The sequence below is a fragment of the Desmodus rotundus genome, chromosome 9 (genome assembly GCF_022682495.2).
Source record: "Desmodus rotundus isolate HL8 chromosome 9, HLdesRot8A.1, whole genome shotgun sequence".
NCBI lineage: Eukaryota > Metazoa > Chordata > Mammalia > Chiroptera > Phyllostomidae > Desmodus > Desmodus rotundus.
In genome coordinates this window covers 111,832,387-111,854,822 of record NC_071395.1, presented here as the reverse complement: position 1 = coordinate 111,854,822, position 22,436 = coordinate 111,832,387, and the positions used below count along the sequence as shown (strand labels likewise).

The window sequence follows — 22,436 nt, the reverse complement described above, 5'->3', positions numbered from 1 at the left end:
GAAGCGTGCCTCGGCCTACTTACGAGTGACGCTTTCCAGGCTGCAGTCGGCAGCATCTTACATAACGGGGAGAGACTCGGCTGCAGCCACGTCTGCAGCGGTGTCCGACCCGGGCCAGGGCTGGGGGCGGGCTCTTCGTTCGGCGCTTGCGGGGGCCTAGGGTCAAGTCACCTTCAGCGCCATGTGTGCTCTGCCTGAATTTGAGCCCCTCCACCGCTCTGGTTTTTGAAGTGAAGTAAGGAATGGGAGTGTTTGGAAGAGTCAGGGAAGCACTAGGAGGGGAAACAGAAGCCTCCCTTTAGGTAAAGGCGACCACATGCGCGGGGTTTTGATGTCCTTCCCAGAGGAGTCTTTGGTATAAATAGTGGCATACCTTACTTGTTAAAAATAAAACTTCTCGTGTTGTGGTGAACGCATGTATGTTGTGTCAGACATGCAAGTACATGCGGTCCATGTTAGAGTCACCACAGTCAAGTGCACAGCGGCATCAGATGCGTTCACACTGCTGTCCTCTCCAGAACTTTGTCATATTCCCAGACAGGAACTCTGTCCCCGTGAAGCTCTCCCTGCCCCCGCCTCTGCCCAGCCCCCGCCTCCGCCCAGCCCCTGGCACCCACCGTCTCCTTTGCCTCCGGGGACCTGGCCCCTCCAGGGACCTCGTGTGGGTGGGACCAGGCGGGATTGGCCCTTCTGTGTCTGGCGGGTGGCACTGAGCGCTGTGTCCTGCGGGCCCCTCCAGGGTGTAGTGGCTGTCGGGACCACTTCCTTCTCAGGGCCGAGGATTGTCCCCTGTGTGCCAGCTGAGGACTGTCACTGGTGTTGAGGCGGGTCTAGGGAACAGGCTAATCGGAGCTGCTGCCAGGCCGAGCGGCCGGTGGCTGTCGGCTCCGGCGTTAGGAGCGGGGTCTGCCTGCAGGGCCCGTGCGTGGGAGAGACAGCAGGGTCTTCGGTGCTGTAGGACGTGCTGCCCTTGGGGACAGGTCCCAGGCGCACACGGCCACAGGGCCGTCCGGGGTAGCACGGTTTGGGACAGTGGGGACAGGAGGGGCACGTTCCCTAGCCGGCGGGTGCCGGGCGCTGTGCTCGCCTGCTCTGGGAAGTTCTCCGGGGAGGGGCAGGGTAGCCTGCTGACCCTGTGACAGCTGGGAAGTGAGAGAAAACGTTTCCTAACTGCACCCCGAGCATCAGGCTTAGCCTTTGTGAGCACCATGTTTTTGGGTTATAAGACGCACCGGACCGTAAGAAGCACCTAGGTTCTAGAGAAGGAAAATAGGGAAAAACCCTGCTCCACCACCGCCACCCTCCCCCCAGCCCCCAGTGAGCCAGGTAAGCTGCATTTGGACTATAAGACAAGACGCACCCCCATTTTCCACCCAAATTGGGGGGGGGGTGCGTCTTATAGACTGAAAAATGCAGTCGATACACTAGGGAGCCCTGAGAAGGGCCCACCAGAGGTCAGCGGCGTGCACTCTCGGGGCGAGTGTGGGTTGCACCTCTGGTGGGTTGTGGCACCGGCACCCTCCCCGCACAGGCAACATGGGGCCTGGACCTCTGGCTCCCCGAAGCTCTCCCAGCTCCCTCTCTCTGTCATGGGGGACGGGGTGCCCTCACGTCACCACCTTGTCCCTCTCTCAGGCCACCAAGGAGGCTTCTGCATGCTGTGCGTCATGCAGAACCACATCGTCCAGGCCTTCGCCAACAGTGGCAACGCCATCAAGCCTGTGTCCTTCATCCGAGACCTGAGAAGTAAGTGGGGCCATACTCCTGCCCACTGGCTCCACGGCAGGGCCGGGAGGTGGAGGGAGGGGGTGGCACCCCGAGGCCTCACGGGACAGGGACTTGGTGGGCCTGGCTGGCTGTGCACAGTGAGGGTTGTGGTTTCCAGACTGCCGTGGCCAGAGTCTGTGGGAACAGCTTTAGAGTGGGGGTCAGCCAGGCTGGGGGTGGGGGACTGTGCATGGGCCAGTAAGCGGGAGGAGAGCTGGGCCATGGCGAGCAGGAGAGGCCTCCCCTGCTGGTGACCACATGCTGTCCAGGTCGGGTGTCCCTCCCACCTGGCGGAGCAGAGAGGTGGCTGGCATTGGAGACCCGCATAGGTTGCGGCGTTAATCCCTCGGTGTTGCACCGGCTCCAGGAACACTGGTTCATCGGTGGATTCTGAGTCTCAGTGCAGGGCGTCCCGTGGCATCTGCGCCTTCCGCTTGGTGCAGAGGGTCTAGGCCCCAGTGTCACTGCGGAAATCTCTGCCCAGGGAGCCGGGAGTGGCTGTCAGTGCACGGAGCTTGTCCCCTCCCCACCCTTTGCAGAGGCCTGCTGTGGGCTGTGGGTCAGCAGGGTGGCGGGCGCTCCCCCTCCTGTCTGACGGCCGCCTCTTCCCTCCGCAGAGATCGCCCGGCACTTCCGCTTCGGGAACCAGGAGGACGCGCACGAGTTCCTGCGGTACACTGTTGACGCCATGCAGAAGGCCTGCCTGGGCAGCTATGCCAAGTGCGTGCCTCCCTCGCCGCCCTTCCACGTCGCAGGTGCTACCGGCCCTCGGCCTCTCCCTGGGGTCTCTGCACCTGCTTGTACCCGTGTCCTCGACTTGCTGGAGCACAGCCAAGGGGCTGCACATGCTCCCCGGGGAAGGCCCCTCATGGCACCTGCCCCGAGCCCAGGGCGGGGTGGCCACACCTTGTCCCTATACCTCAGTGGAGGGGTGGCTTTAGCAGATCTTGGGTCCTTCACCTTGGAGGTTTCCCATCTTTTTGAGTCACCCCATTACTTTGGTACGGATGCCTTTATGAGAGCTGGGAAAGGTGCAGGAAGGGTTGCGGGTAGGACGTGGATACTTTTTGACACATCACCCTGCCCAGCGACGTTTCCTAACGACGACTTCAGGCCTTTTGTGAAACAGTCACTGTCACGGAGGCTTTTGTATTGCTCCTGGGCCTGCGGGTGCAGACAAGAGAGAACAGGCAGGAACCGTGTCCTGTTCCGTGGCCAGTGCCTGAGTCCAACTCTGGAGGCAGCGCTTGAGCTGGATGGTGTGTGTCCGTACTGTAGGGGGGGCACTGGGGAGCTGCCCCCAGGGGCCTTCCCACGCCCCTGGTGCTCTGCGCTCCTCTCCTGCAGCAGGAGGCCTCCCCGGGGAATGTGGCTGGGCAGGGAGGCCTGCAGAGGCAGGTGGGGTCAGGGTGTGACTTCCTGTTCTGCAGGGGGGTGCAGCACTTCTGTGCAGTGGGTGGAGCCACCTGGGAGCTCTTAGGACCACAACTAGCCCTGATCCCACACCAGGCACATGAGCCAGCCTCTCTGGAGGCGGGAGAATTGGGGAGGGATGAGGAGAAGGGTAGGATGGGTGATTTGGGGGTTTGGGCCGAGCACAGGGAGGAGTCCAGATTTGTGGTCCAGGCAGCAGGTGGATGTGGTGAGCCATGCACGGTGCAGGGCCCAGAATCAGGCAGGTGCCGCTGGGGCAATGGGAGTCCAGGCGTGGCCAGGCCCCATGCAGGGGGGCGGGACGCTTGCTGAGTGCCCATTGGTGAGGAAGCTTGTACGGGTCTGCAGTGAGAGAGAAATCGGGCACGGTGTGGACTCTGCGCAGAGTGACATGCGGTTCAGTGGGCAGGTCAAAGGGCCTTTCTGTTTTGTCACTTTGAACTTGCGAGCAGAGTGTTACATTTCTGCTTCTGGGGCTTCCTGGCGACTCCCCTGTGAACATTCCCGGTGTGGCTGTGATGAGGCGTGCCTGTGCGTCTGTGAGCCCCAGGCCGCCAATCCACTGTGCGTGTCCCCGGTCTCGGCTGGGTGGCTGTCCCCTGCGCCTCCCGGAGCTGCTGCTCTATACAGGCGGCGGTGGTGAGACGGTCTCAACCCCAGGGCTTCATGGAGAGTGGCGGTTGTCCGCGTCACGGGCGCCCTCCTGTGGCACAGGCAATGCTTCGAGTGGGCTTGGCCTCTGTCCCGTCAGGCACACAGCCCTGCCTCCGGCTGGCGGGCCGGGTGCGGTGCTCCTGGGACATGAGGTCTGGCTTGCCTGTGAGCCAGACTGGAAGCCTGCCTCCTCCATCGGCAGGTTCAGGCCCCTCGTGGGGATTGTCACGACTGAAGTCTGGTCTTGACGTGGCCATTTTGTTTTGCTTTACGGTAACTGCCTGGAGCATGTTGGCTGTTTCCTTCTTTCCCTGATTTGTCTCCGCTCGTGTGTTTCAAGCTCCCGTTTGGCATTTAGGAAGACCTGTTTACTCCTAATTCTCAGTCACCTGGTTTCTTATTTTGTTGGAACAGACAAGATTTGTCATGTTCCCCCCACACTGGGCCCTCCCTCTGCTTCCGGGTCTCAGCCCGCAGGCCCCCGCAGGCCAGGCTGCCCGGTCCAGCAGCCTGAGGCCGGTCCTAGCTCCTGGCCTCGGGATGTTACCATCTGATGTTTTGCTCGGAGGCCTTCAGGACCTGATTCTGTCCTTCACAGTCTGGTGGTTTCCCTAGGAACGGCTGGAGCCCATGGCTGCTGGCCACTTCTCCCGGATACCAGGCACCCGACCAGGGACAGAGGGTGACTGCTGGAGATTGGCTGGGACTGTGTGGATGGGAGAGTGTCCTCACTGGGCAGCTTGGTGGCTGGTGGCTGAGTGCCGCCCCTGCCCCCCCCATCAGCTCGGCCCTGGAGACACTCAGCAGCAAGCCACAATGCACCCCTGACCTGGCTTCTTTGCGAACTTTACACAGTCCGTCCTCTGTTGCCGGGGAAGGTGACCTTGCTCTGCTGGCATTGCCACTGATTGGAAAGCGACTCTTGCCTCGGGGACACATGCTGGGCCCAGTCTGGGGGTTTGTCCTTGTGTGCTCGTTCCGTCTCTGGTTTGACAGTGTGCAGGCTTGTCCAGGCCTCCAGGCCTCGCTGTCCGCCTGCCTGCACCGGCGCTCTGTCTTACAGCAGCCTGGCCCGGGTCACCGTCGGCCTCGCCACCGCCCATCCCTGGGCTGTCACCGGGACCTCTTTTCCACTGGGCCCCTTGTGCTTCAGCCCTCGTTTCTGAACTGATGGTTGTTCTTCCCACGTGTTTCCTGAGTTCCATTAACTTTTTCTTTAAGGAAAGATTTTATTTATTTGTTACTAGAGAAGGGAAGGCAGGGAGAAAGAGAGGGAGAGAAACATCAATGTGTGGTTGCCTCTCACGCACCCCCAACTGGGAACCTGGCCCGCCACCCAGGCATGTGCCCCGACTGGGAATAGAACTGGGGACCCCCTGGTTCGCAGGCCAGCGCTCAGTCCACTGAGCCATACCAGTCAGGGCTAACTTCCTCTTTTTTGCTTTTTTCATTTCTAGTTTTAAAATACCTTATTCTGGGTCATTTTTCATCTCCCCTAATGCTCGAGCCTCAGCTTGGGGTTTTGTGTTGCTCATTTCTTCTGCTTTGTGCTTGTTTTCTGGGGCTGGTTTTCATCCAATGAGGTGTTTGCTTCTGGTTTTTCAGGCTATTCCCATTTGTCCCGTGAATTCAGGGACGGGCCCAGCTGTTAGCCCAGGCGCCCCCTCCTGCCAGCCCGGGGAAGTGCACTCCATAGTGGAGGCAGTGGGCTGGATGGCAGCGTATTTTCATGGCTTTTCAGGCCCGAGTTCCCCTTTACTTTTCTGGCCCTTCACCACCCGGTTTCCTGGGGAGCCCTCCTGCCTGCCTCTGCCCGAGAGTCACCATCTCCAGGCCACCTCCACAGCCGCGTCCTGGTGCCCAGAGTCTCAGAGCCACGCACTCTGTGGGCTTCCGCAGTCCAGCGGGGGGCTTTGCTGCGGCAGGTCGGGCCCCCTCTGGTCTCTGTCTCTCCCTCACTCGCTTTTCTCTGGACCTGCCCTTGACCTGCATCGAGGCTGCAGTGGGATCGTAAGGCGGCTTGCTGGGCGCTGCATGCAGAGTCGGCGCTGTCTCTGCGTCAGGCTGTCCTGGGAGACGGTCCCGTGGCTCTCTCCACTCTCGCTCCAGCCCGCTTTGTCTGGCGACCTGTGGCAGCTGCCATCATGGGAGCCGCCCTGCGGCCGCTCGTGGCCTCGCTGGCCTTGCCAGTTGCTGGAGTTCAGTGTCCCTTCTTCTGGCGTGTGGTGGTGGTCGTAGGTGGCGGCCTTTCATTTCTCATTTCCTGACTTTGCCAGACGAGAATGTGGGGACTCTGCTGGTCTCCCTTGTGCTTTGGAGTTGTTCCTCAGTGAGCGTCCTGGGTCTGGCAGCCCTACCATCAGAGTCAGGTGCGCCAGACAGGAGACTGGGACGGGCGCCCTCGGCACGCTCCGCGGGTAGCGGGAGTCCGTGGTGAGTGCGTGCACCCATGCACATGCGTGTGCAGAGTCCTGGGCAGCTACGCACAGTGAGAGGAGCCCCAGCTAAGGAGTCCCAGAGAGGCCAGTGCCAGTGGAGGGGACACTTGTCCCAGTGGGGAGTGGCCACCCTGCGCTGCTGCCATGCTCCCTGGGCGGTCGCTAAAGCCCACTGCACCGGTGTCCCGGGAGTCGTGGTGGCTCTGAGGAACCGGGCGGGCGGGTTCAGTGGGCTGCCAGTGAGAGCCAGGAGCAGAGGCCAGATGTGGTGTGTTGCTTCCAGAACCTACCTCAGACGAACAGCGGCGGCATCCAGGTGCTGTGCTCTGTGTCCTATAGTTAGTAAGTGGGCTGGGGGATTCAAAGGCAGGTTTGCCCGACCCTGAGCCCACACCTGGGACTGCTGCCATCTTGCTGAGGGGGCGTCCGTGTGAGAATTTTGTCCCAGGAAAGAGGCTGGTATGGCCAGTCGAGGTGGAGGTGACCATCAGGGCTGAGGCGGGTGAGTGGACAGGTGGGAGGGGTAAGGTCACCTTCTGGAAGGACAGAGGGGATTCCGAAGGCTTAAGGGGGAGGGTGTGGGGAGCGGGCTGTGTGGCTCAGAGCAGCGTGGGGAGACCACCGGGCACTGCTGGGTCCCACTGAGACTCAGCCTCAGTGTGCCAGGCTCCAGGCCGTGCGGGGGGGGGGGGGGGGGCACCAGGCTCCTGGCCGTGGTGTGGGGCTCACACCAGGTTCTGGGCTGTGTGGGGAGTGTGCCAGGCCCAGGCTGAGCTGGTGAAAAGGTGGAAAGGGTATGGGCGGGGTGCAGGCTCTGCTTCACCACAGCCTGTCATTCTCCTGAAAGCTCATGGCCTCCTTCCCAGGTTGGACCGGCAGACGCAGGCTACTACCCTAGTCCATCAGATTTTTGGAGGCTATCTGAGATCGCGTGGTGAGTGGGGGCTTCCCTCTGCCGCTCCTGACTGAGGGCCAGAAAGCTAACCGGGGAGGGCTGAGAGCAGGTGCCTGGGCTGGGCTCTCTCCTGGTGGGCAGCCCCTGAGGCCTGGGGCCTGGACTCTGAGCTGCGCCCTGGCTCTGTGTTTTGCCTGACGGGCACACCACTCCTGGGAGAGGTTTGCAGCAAAACATCGAGTGCATGTGGAGTGAGGGCGGCGTGGTTTGTCCTCTGACTCCCTCAGTCCCTCAGGTGGGACCTTTGCCCTTCACTGGGCAGCGAGTGCCCACAGAGGCCATGGGTCAGCCCAGGCAGGGTCCTGTCTCTGGGCGGCACTGGGTTTGACATATGTCTCCTTGTGAACTCTGGGGGTCAGTGAGCTCTCTCCCCAGATGCCGGCATCTCAGGGCTGCTTGCTGATTGGACCTCCCAGTTCTAGGACTCTGACACCTGGCGGTAGTGGGTGGGGACACCTGGGGTGGCGGCGAGGCCGGCCTCAGCCTCCCACCCCTCTCTGTTCCGTGGCAGTGAAGTGCTTGGTGTGCAAGAGCGTCTCGGACACCTATGACCCCTACCTGGACGTGGCACTGGAGATCCGGGTACGGAGCGTGGTGGTGTGTGCGTGGGGCCCCAGACAGAGGGCAAACACCCCCAAACCACAGGCCCCCACAAGGGCGCGGGAGCCAAACAGACGAGGCAAGGATACTAGAGCCCTCGTGCCTCAGAGTAGGACGGCCGTTGTCACATCGTTCTCTGGCCTTTTTTCTGTGTGCTCCGCGCCCCCCCCCCCCCCCCCCCCCCCGTGTGAAAAGTAAACTGTGGTTGTGTCCTGAGGCGGGAAGGTGACCGAGCTGTGCCTGCAGCCAGCAGAGCTCCCGGCGGCCTGAGGCTCAGAGCAGACCCAGCCGTCAGGCTCCTGCCGCAGTCCTCTTCCATGGGGAGGGAAGGAGCACCGTCCCCCAGGGGGACAGCTGCCGCCCCCCCCCCTCCCCGTTCCTGGGCGAGGTGTTTGAGTCCCAGAGGCGGCAGCTCCAGGGCCAGTTTTTATGCGAGTGAAGTGCTGTGATTTGCCACCTCAGCCTGAAAAAGCCCTCGCATCTGGCGTTTCCGGAGGGGCCTTTTTCCTCTGATGTGCATTCTGGTCCTCATTTTCGTCCCCCTCAGCAAGCTGCAAACATTGTCCGTGCTCTGGAGCTGTTTGTGAAGCCAGATGTCCTGAGTGGGGAGAACGCCTACATGTGTGCCAAGTAAGTTCCATTTTGCTTGTGGCCAAAATACCAGGGCGGCCCGAGAGAAACGAAAGTCACCGGACCTGACCCTGCTGTGTGTCCCCTCCCCACTGCCCCTTGGAGGTGACCCGGCTTGTGCTGCTTGTGCCGTGTGCATGCCTTCCAACCCAAAGCCTCTCTGGAACGCAGATGAAGTGCTGGCCGCGGTCGCCATGGCTGACACTTCCACAGGGCTCCCGGGGCCATTCCAGGCACAGAGCAGGCCCTGGGCCGAGGACACTGGGGTGTAGAGGGGCATGCACGCAGCCACGTGCCACGGAGGCCACGCTACTGCCCACCTCCGAGGTGGCCTTGTTCCGCAGCTTCTAGTTCCCAAGTCTCCTTGGCACTTTCCCACTGCAGCAGGTGCAGCTCTGACCCCGCTCCGTCGGGGGTCACGCAGGCTCTGTGGGGGGGGATGTCGGTTACTCTGTATCTAGGTCGTTCAAAAGCTGTGAGGAATCAGTTCCTTAATTTTGCCTCTTGGGTTGATCACTCAGTGCCAGCACCCTGCCTGAGCCCCCACACCCGCCCCTGGCGCCCTGGGAGCTGTCTGTCCCTTTGCCCCGTCCTCGCCCCGGCATCTCCCCGCCTCTGGCTTCACGTGCAGGAAGGCCCTTCGTGACCGGCTGTCCCACCGCGACGCGAGCGCCCCTCATTCTCGTCTTCTGCCTAAAGTCCTTGCTCGTGCGTCTCCGCTCCTAGTGGAGGGGTGGGGTGCGCTTGTTTTTGCTGTCTATCCCTGGGGCAGCTGGGGTGGGTCTGTGTTAAGGGCTGCAGGAGGCACACGTGTCATTTAAGACGACCTGGGGTTGCAGCCAGAGGTGAGGACAGCCCCACTCCCCTCCCTCAGGTGCAAGAAGAAGGTGCCCGCCAGCAAGCGCTTCACCATCCACAGGACGTCCAACGTCTTGACCCTTTCCCTCAAGCGCTTCGCCAACTTCAGTGGCGGGAAGATCACCAAGGTGAGTGTCTGCTGAAGGCTCTGCGTCTGCCTGGCCGGCTCCAGCCGAGAGCCGTGAGCTCCGGTCTCCGCAACACGGCACCCAGGGAGCTGCATGGCTGCGAAATTCCCAGATGATTACTACACACGGTCAAGTTCAAGAACCACTGTCTTACTAGGTTTTTGTTCCCAACCTCTGCCTGTGCTTGGGATGTTCCTGATGTGGAAGGTCCAGGTCTCCTAAAGACTAAGTATGATGGCCCAGACTGGCCGTGGCTCAGTGGGTTGGGTGTCACCCAGCAAAGTGAAAGTCGCGGGTTCGATTCCCGGTCAGGGCACAGGCCTGGGTTGTCAGTTCAGTCCCCAGTCAGAGCGAGTGCCAGAGTCAACCGATTAATGTTTCTCTCCCTCTCTTCCTCCCTCCCTCTCTCCCCAGGAATAAATAAATAAAACATTGTTTTAAAAAGGAATAAATAACATGAACGATGACTGTGTAGTTCTGACCCTCCACGCCCTGTTTGTCTCTGAAACAGGTGTGCTTATGTGCTGTGGCCTTCGGGGAATGTAGAGTGAGGTTTGCCTTTTACACAGCGGCGTTTTAACACCTGTCCTGCCGCACGGAGGCTAGCGCTCTGTCCTCAGTTGTTGCAGCCCACTGCCCAGTTCGGGCCAGGTGCCTGTGTGAGCCTGTTTTCTCGGCGCGACCAGCATTGCCCTAACTGGCGTCCCGCACCAGGGTGATGGCGTACTTGGAGAGAGTGTTCTCAGCTCAGCTGAGGTTTGGAAATGCCAATAGTTCTTTTTAATTGCAGGCCCTCTCAGAGCCTTTGCGAAGCTCTGTAGCATTTTGACTCTCCCCGAGGGGAGTTTATTGTGAAGAATTGCCTAAACTTAACTGTGTGGGAAGTCGTTCGGTCGTTCGTTTTCCGAGTAGTTACAAACTCACTTGGCACTGTGCCCTGCTGGGCACAGAGTGGATGGGAGACAGTCTTGTGGATTTGCCCGAGGAGCTAGTGGGAGCAGTTTTCCGTCGGAGCACAGTTTGAGAAGTGCGGTGTGTTTGCCCTGGGGCCCCCGGCACTCGCGTGCCTAGGGTGTGTGCTGGCTTCTGAGGCTTGGAGTTGGGCAGTACCAGGAGAGCGAGGAGAACACAGACGCCGTGTTGGTTGGAAGAAGCTGGACGCACCGGGCACTTCTAGCTGGCTGAAGGTCACACAGGCAGGACGCGGCAGTGTTGGCAGGGGTCGGAGCGGGGCGGCCAGGGCGCTGAGGGACCTGTGGGGAGTCTTTGGGCTGATGACTCCTCTCGCATGACGGGAACGTGGGTCACAGGGCACGCGTGTTAGCTCTCACGGTACCGCACACGGCACGTGAACCTTGCTGCAGTAGGGGGGGGGTCTGTGCGTGTGCGCAGATGCACAGCGGGGTCTCCCTCCTGTCGTCTACCGAGAGGTAATGTGACAAAGACCTTCCTGCGAAAGATTGGCAGTTTCTGAAATGAACTTCGGCGTGATCTTTGTTCTGATCACTGGTAAAAATGTAACTTACTGCGGCCACTGGCTCTGTGGGGCCAGCACCTTCGTTCCTGAAGGCCCGGGCCCGCATCTCTCCTCCCTTCCCCAGCCCTGGTTCGGATCCTGTGGCGCGGGGCGGGGAGGGGGGGGGGGAGTCAGTTATTCATGTCGCTCAGGAATCCGGCACTCTCTGCCCCGTGTCTCTCAGTGTGGCATGAGGGAGCCCCCTGCCCCCCTGATGTGGCTGTGAGCCGAGCTGCCCCAGGTGGTGCAGCCAGCTGAGTCCGGCATTGTCCGCAGTGAGGACAGAGAGGGCGAGCAGGCTCTCCTGCTCGCTGGTGAGCTTTAATCGCCTCCTACTTGGCCTTTTGAACAGGACGTGGGCTATCCGGAATTCCTGAACGTCCGCCCGTACATGTCACAGAGCAGCGGCGAGCCTGTCCTGTACGGGCTGTATGCCGTCCTGGTGCACTCGGGCTACAGCTGCCACGCTGGCCACTACTACTGCTACGTGAAGGTCAGTGCGGCGCCCCGGGGAGGTGGGCAGGCACTGCCCAGCTCTGCAGCAGAGCTGGGCCCTGGTGTCACCTTTGTGCGGAGGGCACAGGCCCCGGCGACGTCTCGGGGAGGCCGAGCCTTGGTGGGAGATGCCCTGTCTACCAGGGCTGCCGAAATGCCCTATGGAAGGGAAAGCTCGGTCCCGGGCACCAGGCTGAAGGGGGCTCCGAGCCCACCGTGGGTCCCGTTCCAGCTGGACGAGCAGTTAGATGTTTTAGGACAGAATCATTGCTAGTCAGTCAGCACGTGGGTGTGTGTGGTGATCAACAGTAGCCTGTGTTTCCCTTTTTTAAAAGGGTTCTAAAATGCTTGGTTTTGGTTCTGTCTGCCCCACACCCTGTGCTGCTCCAGGCAAGCAACGGGCAGTGGTACCAGATGAACGACTCCCTGGTCCATTCCAGCAACATCAAGGTGGTTCTGAACCAGCAGGCCTACGTGCTCTTCTACCTGCGGTACGCATGCTCCGCCCCGCCCCCTCCGCCCGCCCCTCCGCCCTGCCTTGCACATGGGCCTCCCCAGCCTGGGGACTCCCCGCAGGCGGAGCCTGAGCGCCCCATCCTGCCAGCCATGCGCGTGACTGGTGTCCTGGCTGTTGAATGAAAGCCAGAGCCCCTGGGAAGGCCAAGCGGGGTTCTGCTGCCCCCACTGAGGTGACTGTGAATGGAATAGGGAAGTTACCTGTTCTCTTAGTGCCCCAAATCAGAGACACAGGCTGGCCAACACTTCCGCTGTGGGCAGAGTGATCGCAGTGGGCGGGGAAGCCGGTGCTGGGGGACAGAGGAGGCTCGGTTGTGGGGGGCTGCCGCAGAGCACCTTCGGAAGGTGCCTGTTCTGGGGGCTGGCTCTCACCGACCCGCGGGCTGGAAAGCGTGGAGACCGGAGGCGTTGCTGCGGCTCTGTGGGTGCTGCTGACTTCGGATGGAGCGTGTGGGGCGTGTCTGGCCCACTGGCAAACGGAGACTCCAGTCTGGAAGCTCCAGCTGATTTTCTCCTTGCTTCCAGGAGCCGGTGTCTGAGCTGCGTACAGCTGCACACGGGCTTGGGGGCCACGTGTGGTTTCATAGGCACATGTCAGGAAGGTCAAGGTTCTCTCTGGTTGTGTCTCTCACCAACCCCCCCCCCCTACTTTTTTTAACAGATTTGTAACCTTGACTGTCGTTTATCCCGACTCCTCCTCACAGTGACTTTCTGTCATGTGCTGTGTGAGGGAATCCGGCCTGTTTTCTCTCTCTGGCAGGATTCCGGGCTCCAAGAAGAGCCCCGAGGGCCCCATCTCCAGGGCAGGCTGCGCCCTCGCTGGCCGCCCCGGTGTCCTTCCAGACCACGGCAAGAAGAGTGTCAGCAATGGGACTGGCTCGTCCCCACTGCCTGGAAAGGTATTTCTTCAACGGCACGGGTTTGCCGGCAGATCGCCCCTGCCCCGCCTGTGCGGCTCAGGGGGGAGTGGGGACCAAGGTTTCGGGCGGGGGGGGGGCCTGGCCCGGTGGTTGGAGAGGCAGACTGTCTGCTTTCTCCATGTTCTCTCTTACGCTGGTTACCAGCTGACGCTGGCTGAGCAGGAGGAGGGGACAGTGATGACCCAGCAAATCGAGACGAAGTCACGGTGTGTCCCTGGCTTAGACCATGCAGAAGCACAGGGACAGGCTCGCTGGGCAAGCATCCGGAAGAAAATGTGGTTTTTCCTCCCTTTTCTTCTCTCGTTTAAAAATCTTCACTCGAGAACATGCTTATTGGTTTTTGGAGAAAGAGAAACATCGATTGGTTGCCTCCTGTAGGTGCCCCAACGGAGGACCAAACCTGCAATAGGCCTGTGCCTGACCAGGGATCAAACCCATAGCCCTTTGGGGTAGGGGACGGGCTCCAGCCAACGGGCCACCCCACCGGGCTGTCCTCACACTGCAGCACGGCGAGCGTGGGTGGTTTGTGCGGGTGCTAACTCCTGGTGTACTCCGCGGTTCTGTTAGGGGAACGCCCTTACTCCTAGGGATCCACCCAGATGTGCTCACAGGTAAAAAGGTACCATGTCTAAAATTCACTGAACCGGTTAGGAGAAATGCACACAGAGAGAGAGAATGCTAATGTGGCACAACGTTAGCAGTTAGGAAATACCTTTGCAGTTGTTTTTGTGTGTATTTGAAATTTTCTACTAAAAAAGCTGAGCTCAGTTTTACTAACAAAGTATCGAGTGACCTAAAGGACTCGTTCAGGTGACTTAAAATCACTCTGTCACCTGTGCAGAGGATACCAGTGTCGAGGGGAAGGGAGCCAAAGTTCAATCCCGCTGGCAAATGTGGGATTCCGTTCCTGACCGATCAGCCTGGGGTAATGACACCGGAAAAGAGCGGGTCTTTCGATTGTCCCTTCAAACAATAGTTTTAAGCACAGGCTCCACGAGACCTGGGGAGAGCTGGAGTGGGAGTGGGGCGGATTCAGGCCTGCGGGCGGGGTGGGGTGGGGTGCCTTTGAACTCCCAGCTGCTGGCTTAGAGGCGCTGTCGAGACTACCGTGAGTCTGTGAAGGGGAGGAGAGGTGCCTCCTGTGGTTTCGTTAACTTTGGTGACAACTGGGGAGGGGAGCTTGGCGAATTCTGGGTCCATGAGATGGGAGCAGGCAGACGCTGCAGTTGGCAGTAACTGGGGGCATCACGTGGGGCTCGGGCGAGACCGAATGGCTCCCCGTGCGGCCAGACCCTGGAAGGGAAGAGAGTGCGCCTTCATCGGTGGTTGCGTTCAGGTGATGGGACCTGGGGGATTTGTGTTCCTTTACGCTTTTTTTAACTTCTCGGGACTGTGGTGGAAACATACTGCTTCATAGTGAAGGTGATGATAAGGCGCACACTTATATAGAGACCACACTTACATAGAGAGCGCACTTATATAGAGGTGCACACTTATATAGAGGGCACACTTAGAGGCGCACACATATAGAGGGCACACTTACATAAAGAACACACTTATATAGAGAGCGCACTTATATAGAGGTGCATACCGTAAGTAAAGTAATTCAAAGAAGTATTGGTGGTGTCCCTGCGTGTCCATAAGTGTCGTCATGCTTGACACAGGGCCTGCAGCGGCCGGCCACCCGCTCCGGCCAGGAGAACGCTAGTGTCTGACCACGTCCCCCGCTTTGCTATCTTTCAGAGACTGGACCCAGTGACAATGAGGAAGCTGCAGCCCACCGAAGAGACGGGTGTGCCCGTGTCTAGAAATGGCACCCTGTCGGGCCTGAAGCCTCAGAATGGACATGTTCCTCCAAAGCCGCCCTTGGGGTCCCCTTCCCCCCGATTTTCCAAAATGCCCACACCCCAGCCGACCATTCTGGACGAGCCTGGAAAGAAAGTCAAGAAGTCGGCTCCCCTGCAGCCCCATCTCTCCCCGCCCCTCAAAACTTCTCAGGGGCTCCACGGTGCCAGCGCCCAGAGCGGCAGCAGGTGTGACAGCCACAGGCCAAGCTCCTGGGACAGCAGGGGCGCCAACCTCTCTACCTCACCCAAGCTGCCGGCCGCAGCCACTGTCAACGGGCACGGGCTTGGGGCCACCGCCCCCGACACGGGGGACTCTAGCAGTTCCAGCCCTGAGCACTCAGCCAGCAGCGACACTCCCCGGCCTCCCTCAGCCCCCCGGAGCGGAGCCACCTGCTTCTGTGATTCTCCGGGAAGGACCCCCGTGGCCAGCTCCCCCAGGGCACAGCCACCTGGTGACGATGGGAAGGTGGTGAAGCCACGGTCCCCCGTCTTGAGCAACGCCGCCATGGAGCCTGCCACCACCACGTCCCCTCCACCAGCTAAGAAGCTGGCCCTTTCTGCCAAGAAGGTGGGTGTGGGGGGGTCTCGCCGCTGGTAGCATCAGGAGGCTGTGGTTTGGGGAGCGGGACACTGGGCCCCTGGATCCAGGGAGCGGGCTGTTTGGGGCCTCCCCGGGCTGCTGCAAGTCAGAGGGGCGTCCCGGGATGAGGCAGGCTCAGAGCCCTTGAGTTCCCGCTATCACCGCCTGTGCGGGGACCCTGATGGGGTGCAGGGTGGGCGGCAGGCCTCCCCTCTGTCTGCAGAGGGAATGAGGAGCCACAGAGCGAGGGCCCGGGGGTGGGCCTCGTGGGGAGCGCCAAGCCTGGGGCATCCACAGGACAGGGCAGCGGCCCTGTGTGTGGCGCAGAGCTCCGTGGTGGGGCGGTTGTGCTCGGGTTTTTGTTGGAATTTCCTTCCTCTTTTCCTTTTTGTTTCTAACCAAAAACACTTCTGATTCTTCTTCTACCATCCCCCACCCCTCACGTCCCCCCTTTTTCTCCTTCCGTCCCCTCATGCTGCTTTCTGGACTCTTTCGTTTGTTTATTTTTTATTTGTTTATTTTACATTTGTTTCCCCTCCTCACTCACGGCAACCTTTTTTAGACCACCAAGTTTTCACTTATGTCAATAACTGCAGGCCAGCACCCTGCGGAGGGCCCCCGGCACTGATCGCCGTGCACCCCCCGTCCCACCGCCCTCTGACCTCACCTACCCCAGGGAAGCCACTCACCCCGCCGTTGCCTGCACCCGGCCTGTCGGTCCCACCAGGTAAGCACGGGTTTGGGCCCCCAGGGCCAGTGCCTCTCCCCACAGTTCCCTCGTGCTCCCTTGGCGGCTGGGAGCTGCAGGTGGCCGCCCACAGGAAGGCCAGCACTGGCGGCTGGACAGGTACAGGGTGCCATCTGCGCCCGCTTTGGGGCTCCACCTGGTCTGGGAGCTTCAGCTGCTCAGAGGCGGCGTGGTCTCTGCAGTCCTGGGTTTTGTACTTTTGTCTTCCTTTTCTGTCTGCCTGCCACACGCGTGTGCTGACTGGTGTGCTGGGGGTGGAACCGTCCTGTGTCCCCTCCCCCACCCCAGACAGTCCCCATAGGAGAGAAGGGCGGGAGCTCCAGACAGACCCCAAATGGACTCAGAGGCCTTTGCACTTGGTTCCCCGGCGCATCTCTGAGTGGGGCAGGGTCTGTCTGCTTGGCTCCCCAGAGCCTTCTCAGGTGGGGACCGTCCCTGGCACCATCTGCTTCGAGCTGGCATCTTGAGCAGGGGTCCAGTTCTGTGGGTGCTGCCGGGACTCCAGCCCCCAGGAGGCGCCCTCCCCGGAGGTTCAACTCAGCAGCGCTTGCCTTTGTCCTGGCGCGTGGAGTGGCGGGAAGCAGGGAGTCACGGGTGGAAGGCTGTCCGACCAGACTGCTGGAGGCCTTTGGCAGCTGGGAAGGGTGGGAGGGAGGGAGGGAGGGAGGCGGGGCGAGGCATGAGGTGGTTTGGGTGAGGTTAGTGTGGGCCCTGGGCACAGGTGTGCGCCCCACTTGCGGGGCGCTGTCTGGCCACATGCCCCCGCCCCGGCTCACACTTATGCACTGCTGTCCCTAGCACAGGGCTGTCTTTTAAAAAGATTTTACTTATTTATTGTCAGAGGGACGGGAAGGGAGGGGGAAGGGAGAGAAACATCAATGTGTGGAAGAAACATTGACCAGTTGCCTCTCTCATGGGCCCCCCGTTGGGGGCCTGGCCCACAACCCAGGCGTGTGCCCTGACTGGGGATCGACCCGGTGACCACAGGCTGGCGCACAATCCACTGAGCCACTCCAGCCGGGGCCCTAGCACGTTGCAAAAATACTTAAGGCATTCATTGGGTATTCTGTCTTTGACTTTGACCCCCAAAAGCACAGGAAAGTAAGACACAGTGCAGTTCGTGTGGCCACCACAGTTAGTTCTGGTTTAGATAGTGACGATAATGACCCTGCTTCCTCGGTGACCTTGTGAGACAGGTGGTCTGGCCAGTCACTGACAGGTGAGGAAGCCTCCAGGTGGAAAGCTAGCCTTTCCCGGGTCCCATCGACAGCAAGACGGGGGCCGGAGTCGCACCCACCTGGCGCTAGGGCTGCCGTCCCTGCTGTGCGCCCCGCCCTCGAGGTCGGTTTCCCCGGTTCGGGCCCAGTGTTTCGGGAGACAGTCGTAGTTGAGGACGTGCAGGCCCGTGCTGGCCTTCCTCAGCGGGCTCCCTGCCTGTGCCCGACCATCTCGAGATTTGGGGGTTGGAAATTCATTGCTTAGCAAAGCTTTTCCCTGACGTACTGGCACTGAAACCTGAAAACACTGGAGGTTGCAAAGATACTCGGAGCAGCTCGGTGGCGAGAAACTACGAGGTGCGCAGCGAGGTGCACGAGCTTTGGCGTCCGGTAGACCCGGACTGCGTCACTCGCCTGTCTTCTCTAGCTCACTGGGGTCCACTGGGCGGCCTCTGCTGGAGGGCGGGGCTGAGGGCGGACTGCGTCTCAGAATATCTGTGTCCACAGCCTGACCGTGCTCATAGGTCTGTTCCACCTGCTCCCAGGTCACCCAGCCATCTGAAGCCACCCCTCGGCCCCCACTCGGCGACACTGCCCAGCAGCCCTGAGCCTCTCGGGATGCCTGCCTCTGCTCCCCTGCCTCGGGCCAACGGGGGCTTCCAGGCCCCTCCACACCAGCTGCCGGAGGCCCACAAGTCCCCCCAGAGCCTCTCTAAGAAGAAGAAAAGGAACCGCCTGGGCGAGGCCCAGGGGCAGGGCTCAGAGATGGGGAAGGCAGTGGTGGCCCCTCCTGGGAAAAGGAGGAGGAGGAAGAGGAAGCGCCCAGAGGACTCGGACACCTGTCCCCCGCAGGAGGGGCAGCACTGGAGCCCTGAGCGAAGGAAGGAGGGTCGGGCAGAGCCGCCTGTGGCGAGACTGGAGGGAGAGGGTGGACAGCAGCCAGGGAATGGCCATGGCCTCGCGAACGGCTGGCAAGCGGGATGCAGGACAGGCAGCCCCAACATGAGCAAGAAGAGGAGGTGGAAGGGAGTGGAAGGGAGTGGTGGCGGGGCCTGCCTCCACCAGGACCTGCCTTGGCCCAGGTGAGAGCACGGAGCGAGACAGCCCTGCCTTCCCGCCAACAAAGCCCCGCCCACGCCCGGGTGGGTGTGATCCGTAGACGCAGCATGCTGACCCTTGGTGCCTGGGCGGCACTGTGGGTAGGGTAGTCACCCAACCCTGGCCCGCTGGCTCTGTGGCCACGTCTCCCAGTTGGCACGACTCACCTCAGTCAGACTCTCCAGCATCCTTATGCTTGGCTGTGGCATGGACGGCCAGCAGGCTTTGTCCTGCAAGCCATGTTCGGGTGGCACTCCATGGGGTGACTGCAGGGTGGAGGCACGAGCGGTTGGGGGAGGAGGGAGTGTCACCCTCATTTCACTGGGAGCTGACGGTCACCTCTGGCTTCCCAGGAGCAGCTCTCCCTCGAAGGCCGCTGAGCCAGAGACCACTGCAGCATCTCCGAGGAAAAAGAAAAAGAGAAAAGGAAAGCCGCAGTCTCGGCAGGAAGTAGCAGAGAAGGAGCACCCCGAAGGCTGGGGGGGCGAGAGGCAGAGGGGCCCTGCCGTCCCTGGGAGCAGCCCCGTGCCTGCTGTCAACGGCCAGGGTCCTGGGGACCTCACAGGTTTGTGCACTGGGTGGGAAGGGGCACTGGGGTGAGGGCTGCGAGCAGGTCTACGCTTTGGAGAGGCAGGTGCTGCGGGCTGTCACCTCCTAGGGATCTGAGGGCCCAGCCCATTGTGGGGTGGGGGAGCCAGCCGTCAGACCTGCCTCCAGTCTGCTGTCACCAGTGAGCTCTGGGGACTGCTCCGAGTGCAAGGGGTGGGTCTTTCCCTGTGGGGCCTCAGCACACATCCAAGTGCCTCTGCTCACAGGGCTGCGACTGGCCCCTCTGCTGTCCTGCAGCGGAGAGCGCGGCGGCGACGTGCTCCAGGAGCTGCTCGGGTGCTCGTCGGACCAGGCCTACGGGAAGAAAGGTGCTCTTTGGGGACTGGACCTCGGGTGTGCTGTGCATAGGGGGTCCGAGGGACCCTGTGAGCGCACGAGCCATGTGGCCTCACAGGAGGAAAGGGGCCGAGCATTCTCTGCCCCACAGCCGCTGCGCAGGGTGGAGAGCCGGTCCCTGCGGGGGCTTTGTCTGTGGAAGGGTTCCCAGCGGCTTCTCCCTGGGCCCAGGGTGGGAGAGTGCAGACCGTGCACCATGCCTAGGGGTGGGGGAGGGGGACGAAGCCCTCCGAGGGAGAACGTGAGGTCTTTGTTTCTCCGATGAGGGCAGGGGTTTAAACACAAGCACACTCCGTTGGGGGGGGAGGTCCCTGTGGGGACAGACACTGAGACTTTGGGCGGCGGGCACGAAGCACAGTAAGCAGGTGGCGGGTCGCAGAGCTGTGCATGCGAGACCGATGGCGCTCACTCACCCGCATCTCCCTGGGAAATTCGGCTTTTGGAAAAGACCGGGAAGGGGTCGGGGTAGCGGGAAACCCAGCGGTGCCGACCTGCGTGTGTCTGTCGCAGTGCTGACCTGGGATGGTGCGGTGTCAGCTGTCAGTCTGGACGCCATTCGAGACAGCAGGCTGGCCCGCGCCTCCACGGTGACCGACAGCTGGGATGAGGAGTTCGACCGCGGGAAGGTGGGTCTGACCATGGCTGCATGCCAGCGCCCTGGGGGCTCGGGGCGGGGAGGGCTCGGCCTTTTGGGCGGTCGGAAGTGGCCGAGGGCCAGACTGGAGCCTGGTACCTGGGTCACGTGCTGCTCGGCCACTGTAAGCGGGCAGCCCCTAGGTCCCCAGTCGCTCTGTCCCCTCATCAGTGACGTGGGGCTCGCTGGGCTCCCACAGGCCACGCGAGGAGGGAGTCTGTCTGTCACAGCACTCAGTGAGTCTTGTCTCACACAGTAGCCCCTGGGACCGGGAGACAGCCGTTTGAGGTAATCGTAACATCTGTGCTTCTCAATGTAGGAAAAGAAAATTAAAAAGTTCAAGAGAGAGAAGAAGAGAAACTTCAACGCCTTCCAGAAGCTTCAGAATAGAAGGAACTTTTGGTCTGTGACTCACCCAGCCAAGGCTGCCAGCCTCAGCTATCGCCGCTGACTTGCTGCTGTCAAGGTGGGTCAATTTGGGGTATGAGTGAGTGTGTGCACGCAAGTGAGTGCTTGTGTGTGTGCTGGGGGCACAGCAGTGTGGTTTCCAGCTCCGTCTGAGGCCCCGCGTGGCCCCCTGCTGGACGCATGGGAGGGTGCGTGCAGGGACAGCCCCGTGTCCTTTCTCAGAAGCACTGCTTGCCTGCCCCACAGACTCGTGAAGACGGGCCTCCGTTCCTGGGAACTGTCCCACCTGTGGATTCCGTGGGCTGGGTCACCGGGAGCTGCTTCAGGAGGACGCACACAGAGGCTCCAGCCTCTGTGGTCAGGACCTCTGGTGGCACGACACGCCCCGCCTGCAATGAAGCACGCAGCCACGCATAGGGCAGGCGGCAGCACCGCGGGGAGCCTGTTGGGGCATCTGGTCCGGGCCATGGGGGAGAGGCAGGGAGGATGGCCACCATGCTCTGCTCCTGGTGGCTGTTGCTGCCCTCCCTGTCCCTTCGGCAGGGCTCTGTATGCCTTACCTGTCCACTGCGGAAAGCCAGCCTGAGCCTGGCCCTCCAGCGCATCTGTCCCTTGCAGGGAGCTGGACCCTGTCCCAGGAAAGGAGCAGGCTTCTGTTTGGGGCAGGCTGGGGGTTCGAACCGCCATGCCGACGCGTCTGCTCACCTGGCTGCTGCTTGCTCCAAGGGCCTTTCCCGAACCTTCCCTGCAGCTGCCGCAGCCGCGGGTCTTTATCCAGGTGGTGGTCTTGGGGTGGAATCCTCCTTCACTGCTTACCATGAACCCGTCACTGTGACCGAGCCTGCGGCTTCTGTCAGCAGTGTGCGCCCTTTCCCCGACAGGAGGGTGCCGGCCTCATTCGCTCGGTTTCGCGAGTGCTTTTGAGTTTAGGGGGTTGTGTGACTCCCGGGGAACGCCTCCTTAGCTTGCTCAGGCTGTGCCTGCGAACTTGCAAATTAATGAGAACGGGGAATCCCCGGCTTCTGTTTCCTCTCCTTTCTCCGGGACACGTCGTGCGTGGTGCTGGACCGCGGGCCGCATGGACCCATCCTCACGGCCGTCCTCCTCGGCCCGGGGCTGACCGGTCCCCTGGTGCGGCCCAGCACCCGCCCCTCCCCACAGCCTTGCCTTTGCTGTGGGGTATTTAAAAAGCGTTAGGTTTTTTATACATGAAGCGTGTTTGCTTTTTCATGGGGGCAGTTCTTTTTGAAAAGGTGGGGAGGAGGACAGGGCCAGCCTGGCCGGGGGCGCTTCCGGCCCCGGGGGAGGACGAGCAGGGCTGTGCGGCACCACCGGGAGCCTCAGCCCTTTCTCAGAGGCCTGGCCTCTGCCTGTCAGCCCAGCTTGGTTGGAGACGGCCCTGTGCTTTGTCATCTGCCCCTCCCTCTGGGGCAGGTGCCTTTGCGGGCGGGCTCTGTCCCTCTGGAGGTGCAGGCTTTTGTTCTGTGGGAGCCGACTCCCCAGCCTTGTTGCTCTGCGGAGTTGGGTGTGGAGAAGAAAAGTTCTGTTGCCTCCTAGACCTGGTCCCTGTGCTTCCCCACCCTCCTCTGGGATCAGCCCCTTCCTCCTCGGCTGCGTCACTGCAAAACCTTTTCCTGAGGAAACGTGCTCGTTATCCCGTGGGCCGTGCCGAGCCCCGGCCTTGACTTTCCACAGCCGTATCACCGTATCACCGTCAGAGGCGAGCCCGCCCCTCCCGCCTCGTCATCGGCCCAGAGAACCAGTCCCAACTGTGGATGACACAGACATGTGTGAACATATGTGTAAATACCTAGAGCTTTTATAATCGCAGCCACTCAATCAACTCAGGATCTGGGTTTCATTTAACTTTGAGTTTAGAGTGGGGGCCGGGGTCTGTGGGAGGGGCCTCCTCTCCCAAGGCCCCTGTCCCCTCACCCGCCTCGGTGTGCAGGTCTGTGCCCCCCACGCTCCGCGCCTTCGCTCCAGGGGCCGAGGAGCCCCCGATGTGGCCAAGATCTCGGTGCAATAAAATACCGAGTTTTTGTGAG

The 22,436-nt window shown here is 61.2% G+C and overlaps 1 protein-coding gene across 4 annotated transcripts in view; it reads left to right on the top strand.

Annotated features, from left to right (window-relative positions):
• The window catches only part of USP36 (ubiquitin specific peptidase 36), a 30,610-nt gene extending 8,174 nt beyond the window's left edge, over window positions 1-22,436 (top strand). For all 4 annotated transcript variants that reach the window (XM_024553756.4, XM_045190170.3, XM_045190169.3 and 1 more), the window contains 17 exons: window positions 1,636-1,746; window positions 2,385-2,487; window positions 7,160-7,227; window positions 7,760-7,830; window positions 8,396-8,478; window positions 9,353-9,464; window positions 11,333-11,473; window positions 11,866-11,966; window positions 12,752-12,890; window positions 14,655-15,326; window positions 15,935-16,065; window positions 17,849-18,385; window positions 18,755-18,966; window positions 19,217-19,318; window positions 19,857-19,972; window positions 20,300-20,446; window positions 20,635-22,436. In XM_024553756.4, the coding sequence (XP_024409524.2) occupies window positions 1,636-1,746; window positions 2,385-2,487; window positions 7,160-7,227; window positions 7,760-7,830; window positions 8,396-8,478; window positions 9,353-9,464; window positions 11,333-11,473; window positions 11,866-11,966; window positions 12,752-12,890; window positions 14,655-15,326; window positions 15,935-16,065; window positions 17,849-18,385; window positions 18,755-18,966; window positions 19,217-19,318; window positions 19,857-19,972; window positions 20,300-20,431 (2,831 nt within the window). In that variant the 3' untranslated portion in view covers window positions 20,432-20,446; window positions 20,635-22,436. The remainder of the gene's footprint in view (window positions 1-1,635; window positions 1,747-2,384; window positions 2,488-7,159; window positions 7,228-7,759; window positions 7,831-8,395; window positions 8,479-9,352; window positions 9,465-11,332; window positions 11,474-11,865; window positions 11,967-12,751; window positions 12,891-14,654; window positions 15,327-15,934; window positions 16,066-17,848; window positions 18,386-18,754; window positions 18,967-19,216; window positions 19,319-19,856; window positions 19,973-20,299; window positions 20,447-20,634) is intronic.